At 44.2% G+C, this 16917-nt stretch overlaps 1 protein-coding gene across 8 annotated transcripts in view; it reads left to right on the plus strand.

Annotated features, from left to right (window-relative positions):
- The window catches only part of L3MBTL4 (L3MBTL histone methyl-lysine binding protein 4), a 490814-nt gene extending 474905 nt beyond the window's left edge, over positions 1 to 15909 (plus strand). For all 8 annotated transcript variants that reach the window (XM_079109233.1, XM_079109226.1, XM_079109227.1 and 5 more), the window contains 3 exons: positions 2309 to 2478; positions 11022 to 11084; positions 14305 to 15909. In XM_079109233.1, coding sequence (XP_078965359.1) covers positions 2309 to 2478; positions 11022 to 11084; positions 14305 to 14469 — 398 coding nt within the window. In that variant the 3' untranslated portion in view covers positions 14470 to 15909. The remainder of the gene's footprint in view (positions 1 to 2308; positions 2479 to 11021; positions 11085 to 14304) is intronic.
- The last annotated feature ends 1008 nt before the right edge of the window (positions 15910 to 16917 follow it).

Here is a 16917-nt window from a genome sequence, read left to right on the forward strand (position 1 = left end):
CAGAAACCTGCCTCAACAATGATAAATAGTAGACTCCGGGGAACCCTAGTACTGTTCGTGTACTGAAAGTGACACATTAGGTATACTTCCAAGAGAACACCTCAACATCCAACACAAACATTTCTTTTCCAAAATTGTAGTGTTGAAAATTTCCTTCATTGGGAGTACAGTGACTTTTTTTTGACATTTTTTAATACCTGAAGCCTTAATTTGTGAATCACAGCAATATGATCACCATTTCTTGATGTCTTCCTATATCTGAAACATAAGGTTCATTAATCGTATCTTTTCAGAGTCCTGTATATTTTAGAAATTATACATGGTTAATTTATCCAAAGCATGGGTTTGAGATAATTGTTTGTTTGTTCAAGTTCATACTATTTCAGCGAAAACAACCATATAAGCAAAATAGTCATTCTTTTCCAGAATAAAGCCCATCTTTGGCTCAGGTCTTAATCCCTAAGAGAACATGGCTTGAACTCTGGGTTTTCCTGGAAAGTTCTCCAAGGTTCCTGTGCTGCTGTAATCACAACCTGGCTTCCTGAGGCTTCCATCCTGGGTTTCAGGGCTTCTTTTGCACATGCTCCTTGTCCAATGGGACAACTTCATTAAAGGACATATGTCAGCATACTGGCCTTTCCAAGAAGATGTGAAGTTTCCTTTCAGAACCTGTATCCTTACATACTGTCTGCTGAACTACACTAAGAGAGATAACCTATTTACATACTAAAAAGGTCAGCATTGGACAATCAGCAGTTGGAGATGAATTTGCTGCTGGTTGTAACTGGAGCATAAGAATTGGGAAGAAGCTGGCAATTTTGCTGTCTCTTCATCTGAGTAGACAGCAAGCCTTGGTAAATATGAGGATGTCTGCTGTGATCCACAAGAGCAGCATTGTACAGAGAATCCTAGTGATGGACAGTTCGCTTAAAGCTTAGAGCCTTTCTGATTATAAAAGTTATGTGACTGACCATGTCAAATGCAGGTCAGCCTCACCCATTAAAAACTAATTAATTTGAGGTGGAAATATTTGCATAACTACTTCAGGCTCAGTGTGTAAAACACCAACCATCATAATAAACTTTACATTATGTAGCTATCACTCGCTTAACCTGCCATTTGTATTATGAAGTGGGTACTTTTAGAAGGCTTGAAGCGTTTCCTTTCATGAAGTCTCTTTAAATATCAGTAGTTTTATTTTGCTAATGCATGTCAAAAGTATCTTAGGAGGTATTATAAAGGCAATGGTTTCTCTGAAATCTCTGTAACAGGTTTTTGGTCCTTATCCATTTGTAGATTCAAGGTAATATGGAAGATTTAAATCCATGGTCTATCTTAAATGTTGGGATATAACTTAAGAACTTAAAGTCACTTTGGGGCTAGGGATGTAGCACTGTGGTAGAGCACTTGCCTAGCATGCATGAAGTCCTGGGTTCAGTCTTCAGCACAGCAATAAACAAATAGTGAAGTCACTTTTGAAGGGAAAAAAAAACTAATACAGAAGTGTTGATAAGAATGAGGCTGTGCATCAATCCCACTGAAGTCTCACTCCTTGCTTAGAGCAACCTGTCTAGGGCAAGCAGCAGCCATTGTCCTTTGTGCCCTTACAATCCTGGTGCATTCAGAGCTTGTTCAAAACAGAGAACACCCCATTTAAGAGTACCTGTGCCAGGGAAGTCACATCTCAGTTGAGGCTGCTTTCCAGAAATCCCTAGCTGTCCTAGATTCCCACCTGAGGTCATTATATATTGCTGGGGATCTACAGCAGCAGCTGATGGCACCCCAGTTCTCATGGGGACCCTGTGCTACATTTCATTCAGTGTTACCAGGGGATTTAGGAAGCCAGATGTGGACCTGGGCTCATTCCAGCTTTAGAGATGTATAAAGTGGTTTCCAGGAAGAAATTGTTCTTTTGTACATACACATCCCAGATGGTTCAGTATGCCAATCTGCTCAGCATTCACATTCTGAGTGGGTCTTTAGTTCCTCTGAGTCCTGATTTAAGAAGCGAGAAGCCAGGGGCAATGACAAGCTAGTCCTTCATTGGTCAATCAGTATCTCATAGAAATGATTTGAATGTGGTTAGCAAACAATCATAGTCTTAGGGGTCTTACATGATATCTGCTTTGCTAAGCCACTGGTCTAAAGCAGAATCATGGTACATGCTATGTGTGGGAACTCCACTGGCAGTGACCTAATACAAGCAGGAGACAAAGCTATTGGTTGTGTCTGCATCTTACCCACCCTGACCACAGGCCCTCCGCTCCAGGGCTGACCTGCTGCTCACTCCACGCTGCCTCTCTTTCAGAATACTCAGGTGAGCAGACCCAGCAAGCCCTGCACCAATCGGTCTTCCTGACATCCATGTCTGCCCACCCTTCGCGGGACCTTCCCCTTGGCAGGGAGCAGCACTGCAAGCTGCTGCCAGGTGTAGCTGACATCCAGGCCAGCCAGGTGGCCCGATGGACAGTGGACCAGGTGAGCTCCAGGGCCCCTGAGATGGGACCAGCCTGTTGTTGGGCTTTTCTGTTGCCTGGGAAAATACCCTTTTTCTTTCAGGTGGGACCTCCTCTGTATTAAGTTAAATCCAAATTGCAATGAGAAGCCAGACATGATTTTGAGGCAATTAGGAAAGCCCAGTTAGTTTTGTGCCTCTTCTTCCCTGCGTTATCCTGTGCCACCCTGTACCCCATCGCTATCTGCCTGGGGCTATTTTAAGCTGAGGGACCTGAGCTCCAAGTCCACATTCCAGCTTTGACTTGAGGAATCATAGATGTATAAGCATCTTAGACTTGAGTTCAGCAGCTTCCTTGCTGGGAGAGAGCACTGCCTCCAGGACATCCAGGTCCTGAGAACCAAATGCATTCTCTGCAGGCAGATTTGCTGCCCATTTCTTCATCCAAAGCCCCAAGATGATCAGGTCATCCTTAGGTTGATTTTTAAAGTGTATGTGGTCTCAACATTGTATAAGATGCTGCACAGAAGGAAAAGCCGGATCAGATTTTAATATAAATATGCCTTACAGTATTGGTTTTTAATAAGGATCAGTTAAACCCAATTGCTTGCTATAATGCTATAGAACTACTTCATATTTAAAGCAATGTTATTATAAGGAGTACACTATTTGATGGAATGTCTTTCTGATAAAGGTATGTTTCCCTAGTTAGGCCTTGAGTAACTTTTTATTTCAATGAAGCAAACCCGGAGGGCAAGATTCGAGCTACAACTGGAGTTAAATTAGTCACAAAATGTTCACCTAGCACTTCCTACAGTCATCTTCACTTACTCATGGTGTAGGCCATCCTTTGTAGTTTTGGACTGAGGTCCTTGTTTTCACTCCTCCCCAGTCTCTTCACGTCATAGACCTGCAGATTCCCTTGTGCCCAGCATCCTTTGGCAGGAACAGAGTGGTCTGCCATTGTTCCCCAGCATGCAGGACTTCCTACCTCTCCTTCCATTCTTGAAAGGCCTGGATGGTGCTGGTCATGGAGAGTTAACCTGAAATGTGCCAGGAACTGGCTGTGTATCTGGAAGAGCAGCTAAAATGTGGTCTTGCTCCTTAAAGGGTATCCCAAGTCTGCCTCTTATTTATGAATTTGCATAAGTTTACATGGTAAACCTCAGCTCCAAACCACAACTTTAAAACCTGTGTTTCTGTTATCAAGTCATGTATGGTTTTGCCCTTGGAGTAACACCACACAAAATGGAAAGTCCAACTGAGGTTTCAATGGCATGTCATTTATTCTTAACTTTCAAACTTGTTATTTGAAATTCTACATCTAGGAAGTAAGTCTGAGAGTGGCTCCTCTTCTCTTGCTAGTTTTCTAGCTCTTGGACCCTTATGTCATCAAAAAACTATATTAATATTGTGATAATAAGAGAGAGACTTTTTTTTTCACCCATTTGACAGAGTTATTGAGACAGTCAGAGACTAAGTGGCTTGCTTAAGGCTACACTGTCAGAATCAGGCTCACCATGCAAACAGCACACCTGGACATGAAGGAAAGTAACCTCAGACAGGGAAAGGTGATCAGGTGTGAAAGGCCTCAGAGGCCAGGTGGGGAGTGAGCATGGCTCATTTGGCAGCTGGAGTCATGTTAGGTTTGGGGCATAAAGTCACTTTGTGAATATGATGTTTCAGGGAAATGAGTATGACAAATCTGCAGAAAGAGGCAGAAGCTAAGGAGAGGGAGACAACCAGGAAGTCACCAGCATGCTCCTGATATGGAAAAATCAGGGTCTGGACCTGGTGCTACCATGAGAAGAACCTGACTTCAGTAGATGTTTTAAAGGCAAAAGCAACAGCACAGAGAAGTGGATTAGACATAGAAGATGAAAAAGTAAAACCAGCCAAATGTGATTCCATTTATAGTCTCAGCACTACACAGTTTAGTACTTAATTAGGATAATAATATGTGAGAGCTGGAAGGCCCAAGAAGTTGGGAAATGCAAGAGCTGTCAGAATAGTGAAACTTTGGGGAAAGGACCCAGTTTGGGGGCAGGGGGACAACATAGGGAAGCATGAAGCACTGCCATCACAGGTGGGGGAGGGTCACCAAGTCAGTGCTCCCAGAGACAGCTCTGAAAACTGAGGACAGGGGCTCAGATGGAAGATGCAGGGGAAGTGGAGCTGCAGAGGGGAGCCTGAGGGGGAGCTGGAGGGAGCCCCTGGAGAAGCATCACAGGGAGGCCAGTCATGGACCTTCCATGCATCAGGGCAGATGGCGGGTTCAGCTCCAGGGTCCTGGTTGGGACTGCAGAGTTGGACTTCAGGAGATTTGGAAAAATCATGCACTATATGTCTTTTATTAATGGAGGAGGGAGAGCTTTCATTTATTTCTTTGCATGACAGCAAAAAGAACAGGAACCCTAATGGGAGCATCAAGCAGTAAATAGGAAATGGGAGGCAGGTGCCTGATCTGACAAATTTCAAGTTTGGCACTTAACATTAAAACAAAGTTGGAAGGTGACTAAAACAAAAGTCTCATTAGGACTGGGAAGGTCTCAAAAGGAAGATCAAGGAGAAAGGCTAAGGCTGAGGCTGCTACCAAGGACTATTGGGAAGGCAAGATCCCAGTTCTTGAGTTCTGTAGTGGGTGTGTGTGCAATCTCAGCCTTTTATTGCTGGAAAAGACCTTAGAGAATTTATAAATTAAGCAAAATAGCCATCAGAGAGGCCAAGAGCCTGGCATCAACTGCTCCTACTCACAGCACTTCCTGATGCTTTGGTAACCAAGACTCCCACCAGGGAGGCATTCCAGAGGCAACCTTCTCCTCATTCCCTCATGTTGACTCTATATCAACCTTGATGTCATCCTAACAAGATGCCCTTGAAGATAAGGAACACATCCTAAATTTCTTTCCTGTATCTTTATGCACTACAGCACCTCTCTTAGCCCTGAAATAGGTCCTCTAGAATGATCTTTGATGGATCAAAAATGCAGGCTTTGTGTTTGTGTCCTGTTTGTGTCTTTGAAAATAAGGCAGCTCTCCAAAGGAAGTCCACATCAGGGTGTTTAGTGGGTGCCCACCAACAGTGGCATGTGGGGCTGCTCTGATGCCACAGTGAAATGGCAATTGAGGAGGGTGATTCGAAAAGGCAGTGCAGGTCTAAGCAGGATCATTGGGGGCTGGAGCTGCTTTTGTGCTTTGTTAGTGCTGGTCATAGGGGAGCCTCAGTAGCCGAGGATGGGGTGTGCTTAAAAGAACTTGGGCATCCTGCATAAAGTGCCATTCAGAGAGACCTAACGTAAGTGTCTATAGCAGAAAAGAAGAGAGAGAAGGTTCCCTTTGTCTGCCACCCTGGCCTAGGAGAAAGGCCTCTGCTCTGCGTGATGCTACCTGTGAAGAGGAGCCAATGCAGGGCCTTTGTCATACTCCCAGAGCTGTGAACTGGCTTTCAACTCCTTTATCACTGTGGCTGTCTCTCCCTCCATAGTGTTTTTCAAAGCATAGGTAGGCTGTGAAGTCAATTTAGTGGCTATGAAATGGAAGGCAAGAATAGATGACAGTACACAATGCATCACAAAGGTTATTGTTTTGGGAAACTTCTGTTAGAGATGGGAGTGAGCTCACACTAAATTATGGTCAGTGTAAGTTTATTTCTTACTCTGGGCCATGGAAATATCCTGCTCAGAAGTATAAACTCCTAAGAGTAAGAACTAAAATATTTTTATCTTTTTACATCTTCACAGAAAACTATCTTGCTCAGAGTAGGTGTCTGATGCATGTTTGAGTGAGTGAGTGAAAGGACAGGTGAATTTTATGTAGTCTGTTCCTGCCAGGTGTGTGTCTAAGCACATCTGGGCAGGCTGTGAGCGTTGCGTGCACATTCACCACTGCAGGTATGACTCAGTTATGCTGGGCGTCTCTTATATCTTAAAATACTTCTTAAAGCACCCTATATAAATGGCCTGAGCCTCAACCAAGTGCTCCCTAAATGTTCATTAACTATAAAAGATGGCAGTCACTTTAAAAGCAGACTTTACACAGGAGGGAGTGTTTTGAAAAATTCAGGGTACTGCTAGCTAAGCATAGCAGCCTTCACAATTGAGCCCTTAAAAAAGGGCAAATAAACCGTGCTGTTAAAAAATGAGACTCAGACTGGAAACATGGTCCCCAGTGGACTTTTAGCTAGTACAATCAGGCACACATCTCCAGGCTCAGCAAGGGAGAACACCACCATCCAGGAAGATTGAAGGAAGCAGCAGCCCCACTGCGGAACAAAGGCCTGCTGCGCTCTGGAGAGGAGGCCTAGAAAGTAGGTCGTGGGGGGGACGTGAGCTGCGTACAGTGAAGGGCTCATCTGAGAACCCAGGCAGTGTCATCCTTCTTAGTCTTCCCAGACTGCTGTCTCATACCTACAATTAACTTACTCAGTGTCCTTCCAAAGCAAAGCGGGGATTTTGGCCATAGGACATTGTGTTCCTGACAGCATAGAGAATGGTGTGTGTCAGCCTCCATAGCTACAGCCAAGGGCACACGCCCACATGTCAGCCCCACACCATGGGGAGCTCCCTACAGCCATAGCCAAACCCTGGGCTGCCACTGGTCTCCAACAGAGTCGCTGCTACTTTGAAATAGCAGACCCATCCCACAGCTGTCCTTTTGTGGACAGAGGACAAATGGACACTCCTCTCTCATAGAATTTTATCACGCTGAGTAGCTATCCACATTTTACCACAGACTTGAAGGGAACAAAAAAAGCTTTCTTTGAAGGGGAGAATGGGAGGAAAACCTTTGGATATCGCTCTCTGTGTGTAAAAGCTCACTTTACATGTGGAAAACCTGTAGCAAATGAACTTACTATTAAAGCTATATACAATTTATTTTTAGGGGAAATAAATACCAACTAATAATACTGACTCAAGGATATCTTTTACATTCTTATCCAAATAGTCTGCCTCAATAGGTTTCATGGAACTTGTTCTTTATTTTTGGGAAACAGAATGTGAAAGTCTCTCTGAACAGGCAGAGAGTTTGAGAGAGGTGGTGGGCCGGGCAGATGCAAGTGGCCGGCTGCCTCTGGAGAGCCAGGGCCAAGTTGCAGGGAGGAGGCTGCCATTTTCACAGCCCTCACTCTGCTCTGTTGACACTTTGGTTTAACACATTATTTATTCCCATTAAAAAAAAAACAATTTACCTTGACAGGAACAGTGATTTCTTGGCTAAGAGTACTGAGGAGGGGAATAGAGTTCTTGTTTCATTGTTTGTCCAGAAAAGGGCAGTTTAACATAGCAAACCATCAGAGTCTCTTGCAGCACTTCTGCTGTGAACAGACGCTCTTGAGCAAGTATTTAAGAGCCCCTCTATCCCACAAGGAGGCCACTGTCCCTTCAGCTTACATGACTCCCCCACCACAGCTCCTGAGTGAGACAGGATGACACACAGCTCTCTAGCTCACTTCTGGTCCCCCTTTTCTCTCTGCCTTTTTCCTTCGATGACTTCAGCCCTTCTTCCTGTGAAAGAGCCACCCCAGAAGAAGACCTGGGGTGATTTTGACCCCCAGGGACATTGGCAACATCTGAATGCATCTTTTGGTTGTCACAACCAAAAGGGAGCATTGCTAGTGGCAGCTAGGAGTAGAGGCCAGGGTTGCTGTTAAATAGCCCTCATCCACAGGACCACCCCACAGCAGTTATCTGACCCAAGGTGTCGAGAAACCCTGCCCTTGAACATGTTCCCTGGACTCAACTTTGGTTGCTTTTTCCCCTGCACCCAGCCTGTCACCAGTTCTGGGGGTTTTACCTCTGTGGCCCCTCCTCAGCTCTAGGCTCTTCCCCATGCAGAACGGACGTCCAGGCCCTCACCCAGCCCACAGGGCTGCTGCTGCTGCTTCCTGCTTATACCCTGCCCATTCAGAAGACCCAGCACGAGTCCTTCTACATGCTGCTGGGTCACCTCTCCAGGTTTTTCTGGCCCTGTGGTTTCTGGGCCCTCAGTGAACATTAGCATCCATTGGGGAGCTCTGAAAATAAATAACCAGAGCCTGGACACAGTCCAGCTCCATTCATTTGCAATCTCTGTGGCCTGAGCCTGGACTTCAGTCAGCCTGAAAGCTCTGCAGGTGAATGTAATGTGTGGTCAGGCTGGAGAACCAGGGTGCCAGGCTTTCTGCCACCTGCTGATGGACATACAACCCATGTCCTGAGCCCATGCCACCCCTGCCTTTCCTGATGCTGCTCCCCTTGCCCTCCTCAATGCCAGCTGATCTGGACCCTTCACTGCTGCTCCCACCCACCCTGTGTGGCCCTGCTTCTGGACTGCCTCCTGTGATTCTCAATACCTGAAAGGTCTTCTGTCCACATCCACCCCAAATCGCCACCATGGGAAGAGGGAGCTTACATCAGTGACCACCTCAGGGACCCCCATCCTTCATGATGTTCCCACCTGGATGCAGTCTTCCCTTGAAAAAGCCTGTGCCTTCACACTTCTCCTAGGGAGGGTCATCCATTTGACCATGTGTCATAGTATGAGAAAGAGTGTTGTACTTCTTCCCTTCTCTTCTCCCATCACACACTGAACCATTAACTCACAGGTGCAGCCCTCCCAGCCCCCAGCATAAAGCCTCACATGTGGCCAGGGTCAGGACTGCTCAACCAGAACAGTAGCCTGGGAAAGGGTGGAGATGCCCCATGTCTGGGGCCAGAGACCTGTTAGGGGCTCCACCTCAGCTACCATCAAAGCTCCTGTCACCTGAGTTCCCATTGACCAGGGGCCTTCCATAACTTTCACCTGCTCCCTGCAGATGCTGAACACATGCTCTCTGCATCCTCTTTACCTAGAAAAAGACAAACAAATCAACTCAGCAAACACTAAGTTTCCTCCACCTGTGCTCCAGAGCCCCAGGGTCTGAGTGCTATGTTATGCTAAGAACCACAGCTCCCTGAGCACATGGGCACTCATCCCAGAGCCCTGGGTCTGGGAGGTGCCAGTTCATGCAACATGATGGCTAGTTTTGGAGGGACTTTCTAAGTCCTTATCACCTCACACTCCAGAAGGATGATTGCAAAGGGACCCATGATGAAGTAGACTTGTGGTGCCAGAGGTGAGTAAGCAGATGCCAACATGCCCACTACCCCCCCCAAAGAAGGTATTCTGAGTGCTTTGTATTACCACAGAGCAAACGTGGCTGTGAGACCAATGGACAGAACTCAGGTGTGCAGCTGTGGGATATGTCTAGGCCATTGGTCCTGACTGTTCTGGAACCTGGGTCAGCATCACCTGGTGCTCTTCTGCACCTAGGGGAGCAGCATCTGCCGACTTCTCCTGAGGGGTTCAGAGGGAGCAGTTGCACCCAGGACGCTATGATGGTTGAACTTGTTGGTACAAGGCTGTGAGCTCTGCAGCCCTCTCCATACTGTCCCTGTGAGACAAGGGAGAGGGACAGGGTGAGCTCTTACCACTCAGTCAACACGGAGAGCCAAGAAGGAAAAAACAAGCAAGCGGGCAGTTCCTCCTACAAATCTCACTCCCACAATTCCATTTACTATTGTGCTCCTGCTTCCATTCCTCCCCTGCTGAGACTATGCCAAACCTAGCTAGAAATAGCCAGAGCTATTTGGGTTTGTTAGGAGTCTACATTTCATCATGTCTGTTCAAGCTGCTCCCCTAAAGTGTCTGTTGGGACAGGTCCATGGCTTCCTGAGCTGACTGTTCATCCTTGACAGAGTTCTTTTATTAAAAGGAACATGGGGCACATGGGGACAGAGAAGGGGTGAAAAAGAGAAGTAGGAAGTCAAGTTGAAGAGACTCCTCCAGAACTCGGGATTTGGAGGTAGAAAACCCAGGTTCCAAAACATCTCTGCTACCCATCGGCCATGTGTGAGTTTGTTTGGGCATGTCGTTAAACCTCTCTATGTAAATTTATGATTACACAAATGGTATGCCTTTACGCCATGTACAAACAGAGAAATAACATGTATCCCATTTGTTTACAAAAAAAAAAAATCAAAAAAAAAAAATAAATGCTTCTTTTGTAACCATAAAAAAAAAAAAAAAAACTCTTTGGGCTTCGGTTTCATGGTTGTTTAATTGGGAATCCAACTCAGCATAGATTTACCAATTTCCTGCAGGCTACCTGGCACCGGATAAGAAGCTGGAGTCTCAGCAGTGAGTAAGAGGGGACTTTGCCATCAAGTCTGCTTACAAAGACAGTGGTCCTTGTGATAATTGTTGAATGAGGCCACTGTCCCCTGCCCTCCCTGACATTGGAGAGTGGTCAGGAGGTTCAGCTGCAAGAAGCTTCTAGAATGCCAGAGCCCCACTCAGATAGAGGCCATCACTGCCACCATTATAACCATAACCCTGTACAGAACAGCCTGGTGACCAGAGGATAGAAAAGACACTGAGGGCAGGTCTAATTTCTCAGCTGACAAATGCTAATGTGAATTGATAGTTACTATTTAAGTCCCAAGTGTTTGAAGGATTCAAAGTATATTTTACTCACACATTGAATTACTACAACCCCCAAATTATTTCAGGTGTGTGTCTTAAATTAGGCTTTTCATCTTGCACTGTAGGTGGTTGAGTTTGTACAGTCTCTTCTGGGCTGTGAAGAACATGCCAAGTGCTTCAAGAAAGAGGTAAGAAATGTAAAAATTAGATATATTTCCATACTTCTGGCCCTAAAGTGTTTTATTTCTGTTTAGGTAAGTATAAATAAGAGCAGTTTGGGGAGGCAAGAGAAAAGGGAACCAGCAGGAGAGGAGCACAGCAGTAGGTGGAGGACGGATGCAGTGGGGCAGCAGCTGTCTTTGGTTCTCTTTTATTTAGCTGTGCTTTGTCACAGAATGCTATGGCACTCAGCTTAGACAGTGTGCTCTATAAATATACTATTTGGTGAAAGAGTAAATGAACAAGATAATTAATCATGAAGGCTCTGTATGAGGCCACCTTGGGGGAAGAGAGGAATCCTCCCTTGGGACTCCTACCAGGAAGTAGAAGGTACTCTGCTCCAAACGTAGGAGTGGGGCCATCCTGTTATCCCTGCCTGCATTTGCTTCAAGAGGGACACGGAGAAGTCACAGAATCCAGTGAGATCTCTGCCTCCTGCGTCCCCTTGGTTGGGAATTTTCTAAACTGCTTAACATTTTTCCTGAAATTAGTACCCGTAGCCATATGGGCCACAGAGAAGACTGTACCAACAATAGAATGACAATGCAAATAATAATGGCAGTGACTATTGGAGGCCTGCCATGCGGTGCTGGCCACTTATAATCATTATATTTTGTTTCTCAAAACACTCTATGATGACAGTTTACCATGAAGAAGTTCAGGTTCTGGAGGGCTAGGCACAACAAGAAAAGAGCAGAGTTGAATTGTATCCCATATACACCTGATTCCAAAACCTCAGTCATTGCTCTAGAACTTGCCAGAAAACTACAATATAGTGACTCTTGAAAGCACCACACACCTCTCTCCCTCTTGAGTGGAGAGCATGCGTGGTTCAAGGGAAGCACTCTTGGGGTCTTGGGTCCTGGGCCTCTTGGAGCCCAGCAGATCAGGGTCAGATGGCATTGTTTTAAGTAGCTGCCGATGAAATGTGAGGTTCTCTTGGTTCCACCTGAGTGCAGCACAGCTTGGGCACAGCTGACCCAACCTCATACATATAGTCTACTGTCTGCATTACCCACCTTGTCCCTGAGGCAGTCTGCATGGCGAGAAGGAAAGAGTAGCCCTTTGTGACACAGTTACTCCAGCTTAGTCCTTCCTGGCTAACACTGTACATGCTCAGGTCACTTAAACTCTCTCATCTCTCCCCTCTGAAACAGACTTAAGAGAGAGGACCTTTAAATATTATAATCAGTGGGTTTAATGCTTATAGCCTAGTTCTTGTAGGGACTTGAAAAAGGCAGCAACATAGAGCCGAAGGTCTCCTCAGGGGTCCAACAAGCTCTGCCTGAAATTCCAGCTTTGCCTCTTATGACCTGTGTGGTCCTGGGCATGTGATAAGCTTATAATTCCAGGTTTCCTCATCTACCTTACAGAGTCATTAGGAGACTCAAATACATAATAGGTTATCAGAGTTCCTTGGATGTTAGCTGTTACCATCACCATCATCACCTGATGCTCAGGACAACTGGCTACATGGGCAGCAATTTTTGCCTGAAAATGCTAGAGCCAGACCCATGCTAGGGATGGAAGGAGCATGTGGTGTGTGCTCTTTAGCCCCGGGGAAAGTATTTACTTTTAGTATTTGCTATGTAGACAAGTCTTCAATACATCATAAATGCACAGGAAGCTTTTCCAAACTTTTAAGACTTGAAATGTTTAAACCCCACCCAGGGTCTTCCTTCCACTGTAAGAATCACCAGTGTCAGTGAGACATGGATTCAAAGGGGTTTATATTGTGAAATTTGAAAAGGTTTATAACCATGGCTCTAGGTTCATGGAAGTGTTGCAAGCATGGAAACCCCTTGCATTCTTGTTTTTGTGGTTCTGGAGCCAGAATTTTGCTGCGCTTAGGCTGTACCTAAGTGGTGTGACATAGGGTCAAGACACTCAAGCAGGCTCTGAGGTCCCCAGGGCCCCCAAAAGCTGTGAACAAGCAGTCTCCATGGTGGCCATTCACCATTACTGACTCAGAAAGCAATCACACTTCAGACTAAAGTACTTTTCTATTTACAAATATTTAATTGTCTAATAAGAATTGAATATATTCAAGACATACAACATGATGATTTACTGTGCATATATTTACATTGTGTAACAATTTCCCATGATCTAGATCATTAATACAACCAGATATATAGTGATGATTTCCTATAATCCCAGCGACTTGGGAAGCTGAGGGAGGAGGATTTCAAGTTCAAAGCCATCCTCAGCAACTTAGCAGCCCTAAGTAACTTAACAAAACCCTGTCTCAAAAAAAAAAAAAAAAAAATTAAAAAGGACAGTGGATATAGCTAAGTGGTAAAGCATCCCGGGGTTTAATCCCTACTATCACTCACACACACACACACACACAATTACTAATACATCTGTCACCACTCATTCTGGACATTAGATTGTCATCTAAAGCCAGGAATCATTCTGAGCTAGTTTTAAAATACGTTTTTAAGGAAAATAAATAAAATATTTATAAACTTAAGATATATGAAAATTTTAAAGAGAAAATAAAAACCAATCATTATTCCACCAGCCAAAGACAACTTCTGTTAATATTTGATGTAAAACTTCAAATATTTTAAATACACATATGTATACATGTGCTTATGTAGATTTAATTTTAAAAAATAAAATTGAGATTTGTGTCAATATACTATGTTATTGCTTAACAATTCATGAAATTTCCCAGATCATTAAATGTTTCATTGAGAAGTAAATTTGGGTGCCTGCTTAGTGTCCCATCCTATGGCCATACTATAATTTATTTATTTCTGCTCTTATTGGAACCCTGGATTGTGTCCAGTATTCCACTGTTATAAGTAATACTATAGTATTCACATTGCATATTATTCTCTCAACAAAAAAAAAAAAGCCTCTTGGAGATTTATGTGGCATTACTTTTAAAGCTGTTGATACAAATTCAGACTAAGATTTTTTTAAACCCACAACAGAAATTCATCCTGGGAAATTTGTATATATGGAATTCTTCCTCAATATAGTGGACACCTTTTCAAAATAACTTTATTCCTAAGTCCTAGGAGGAGATGGAGTTGATGAATGGGTGGGCCTGAACCCAACAAGGGACAAGTCCTTTTCTGTCACTGACAAGCTCTCCAGGGAGGCCTTGATGATTTGGTCTCACATTCAGCACCCAGGGCAGGATATTTTAATTTGTGTTTGTTTATCTGTTTGCAGCAGATCGATGGCAAAGCCTTCCTTCTTCTGACACAGACAGACATTGTCAGAGTGATGAAGATCAAGCTGGGTCCGGCACTGAAGATCTACAACTCCATCCTGATGTTCAGGACCTCCCAGGACCTCACAGAAGACACTATCGCAGGCCAAGACGTCACAGGGTAAAGGTGCTTCTGAACTAGTGCCAGTGCCAGGACCTATACTCTTCCAGCAATAAACTGGCACCCATAAATTTGATTTTATTGTCCCCATGGTCATATCCATATTTAATCTGGACCCTTTCAAGTATCCGTGGTTCATGTGTGTAGAGGATTTCAAAGAGTGATGGAGTGCCAGAGACTCAGAGGCTCAGGCACAAGTGTGGGTTTATGGAGTGGTTATCTTTGGTGGGATCTTTTCTGCTCCGATGTGTTGTGACAAACAGACCAAAGAAGCCCACACATACATCTATATCCCTCCCTCACCATCAAAGAAGACCTTTTCCATCTTGCAAGCACAAGTCTCTCAAGTGGTACAATATCAGGAAAGCAGATGCGTCAATACATTGTTTGTGTTTTCACCAGAACCACATCTGAGCTTGGCTCACCCCTGCTGGTTGAAGGCCTGGCACTTTAAAGACTTCCTGTGAGGCTTTTGTGTACTTTACTCAGGAAAGTGTGACTCTTTAAAAAATAAGCACATGATTTTGCAATTCACCAATTCTCTTTTTTATTCCTTTAACCACTTCTTTGTTGATAGCCCTAAGGTGTCCAGGAGCCTACACAAAGGAACGTGCCCAGGAGTCATGGGAGAACAGTTGGGTGGACACTTCCAAAAGCTGATGAGACCCTTCTGAGGAGCCTCCACCAACTGTGGGACTCCTGGGGTCCCCTTCCTAACACTGTCATTAGCTGGTAGGCCAGATGCCACCCACCCTGAAATCCTCCTGCTTCCATTTTGGTGGAGATTTCAGGAGAACTGTTTTTTTCCTGCATTCTGTCGAATCTGTATAAAAAGTACCTAGGCCCTGTGTACACTTTTACAGATCCCTGCCATTAGAAAGGAAGATTTCTAAGGTAGGGAGCTCAGTGTCTGTTCTTTGTTTGAAAAATTCTGATTCATTATCAGATTTTATTTGTGTTTTATAATTGATTGTATCAGAGAACCAAGTTGTATGGAGTTGGTCCCCCAGTTATAAAAGGCAAGTACCTCTTTCTTAGCTTCTTAAAGCTCTTACATGTAGAGCAGTAAGCTACAAATGCCCTCATAGAAGTGGAAATTCATTCATTTTAGGGTGGGAAGAAAAAAGGGAATCCATAGAAAAAAAACTCAGAACTGACCATATCCATTTGCTTCCTTAAGAATGTTAACAGTTTAAGAAAGTTAATTCTGCTTACAGAATTTCCCAAATTTTAGGTCACTAAAGAAAAACTCTTCTCTGAGAAATATGCATACATTTGTTCAGATCTTTACCTAAATGTAAGTTTAATATATTTTCAGTTTATGTAAATTTTGTTTCTGTGGTATTTTGTTTTGTTTTGCTTTTTGTAGACTGCCCTGTGCAATTAAAATTCCTGCTTCTGCTGTTAAAATTTTAATATATTTTAAATGATAATAAACAGATAAAAGAAATTCCACATCTCTCTGCCTTTACTGAGTGTGTCATTATAACCAGTACCCACACCACAGGCTGGCTTTCCCCAGCCATGCAGGAGCAAAAGTTGATTTGCTGTGTGTATTACACAGTTAAGTCAGCCAGTTGGACAACTTTGTTCCTTGGGATATGTTCCCTTATGGAAATAGGTTTAGGTCTTAATAATTTAAGAGATCAAATTGAAGATTTTTTTAATTAATAGGAACTTCAAAATTGGTCTGTGTATAGGCTCCATGGAAGACCTGGCTTGCATATTATATGTATGTCATTTCAACAGTAGGACCTAGACCAGGACAAATGTTACCAAGCAAAATTGGTATGGAACTGGTGTTTCTGGATGACAACATAATCAGACAGAGATAGATCAAGGTGTCTGTCACCTGCAAGATACCCCACTCTGCCAACATCAGTCTTAACATAATCAAAAGGGAACTCAAGCCGGGTGAAGTGGCGCATGCCTGTAATCCCAGTAGCTCTGGAGACTGAGGCAAGGAGGATATGGAATTCAAAACCGGCCTCAGCAAAAGCAAGGCACTAAGCAATACAAAATAGGGCTGGGGATATGGCTCAGTGGTTGAGTGCCCCAGAGATCAATCCTCGGTATCCCTCCACCTCCAAAACAAAAGGGAACTCAGATCTTCTCACCTGAGTGAACAATGCCCTCATCAGAGTAGAGCCCAAGCTAAGAAGCTGAAATTCTCTGACTCTGTTCATCCTGTGGTATAACTAGACAAGAGTGGAATCAGGAAGAATGTGCATCTCAGTTCTTGAGAGCTTGTCCCTGCTGACCCCAGTACACTGCAGACATTCCACCCAACCCTCTGTCCTCTCCCTTTATTCTTTCTTTAATATTCTGTGCTTGGTTTATACTAAACCTTCCTCCAAATTCATGCTGCTCTTCCACCTCCCACCATTATGTTTGCCCATCTCACTGCCTAAGGTGTTCTGCCCCTGACCTCCTCAGTAGTCTCTTAGCACCT

Source organism: Sciurus vulgaris (assembly GCF_902686455.1).
Source record: "Sciurus vulgaris genome assembly, chromosome: 13".
NCBI classification, from domain to species: domain Eukaryota; kingdom Metazoa; phylum Chordata; class Mammalia; order Rodentia; family Sciuridae; genus Sciurus; species Sciurus vulgaris.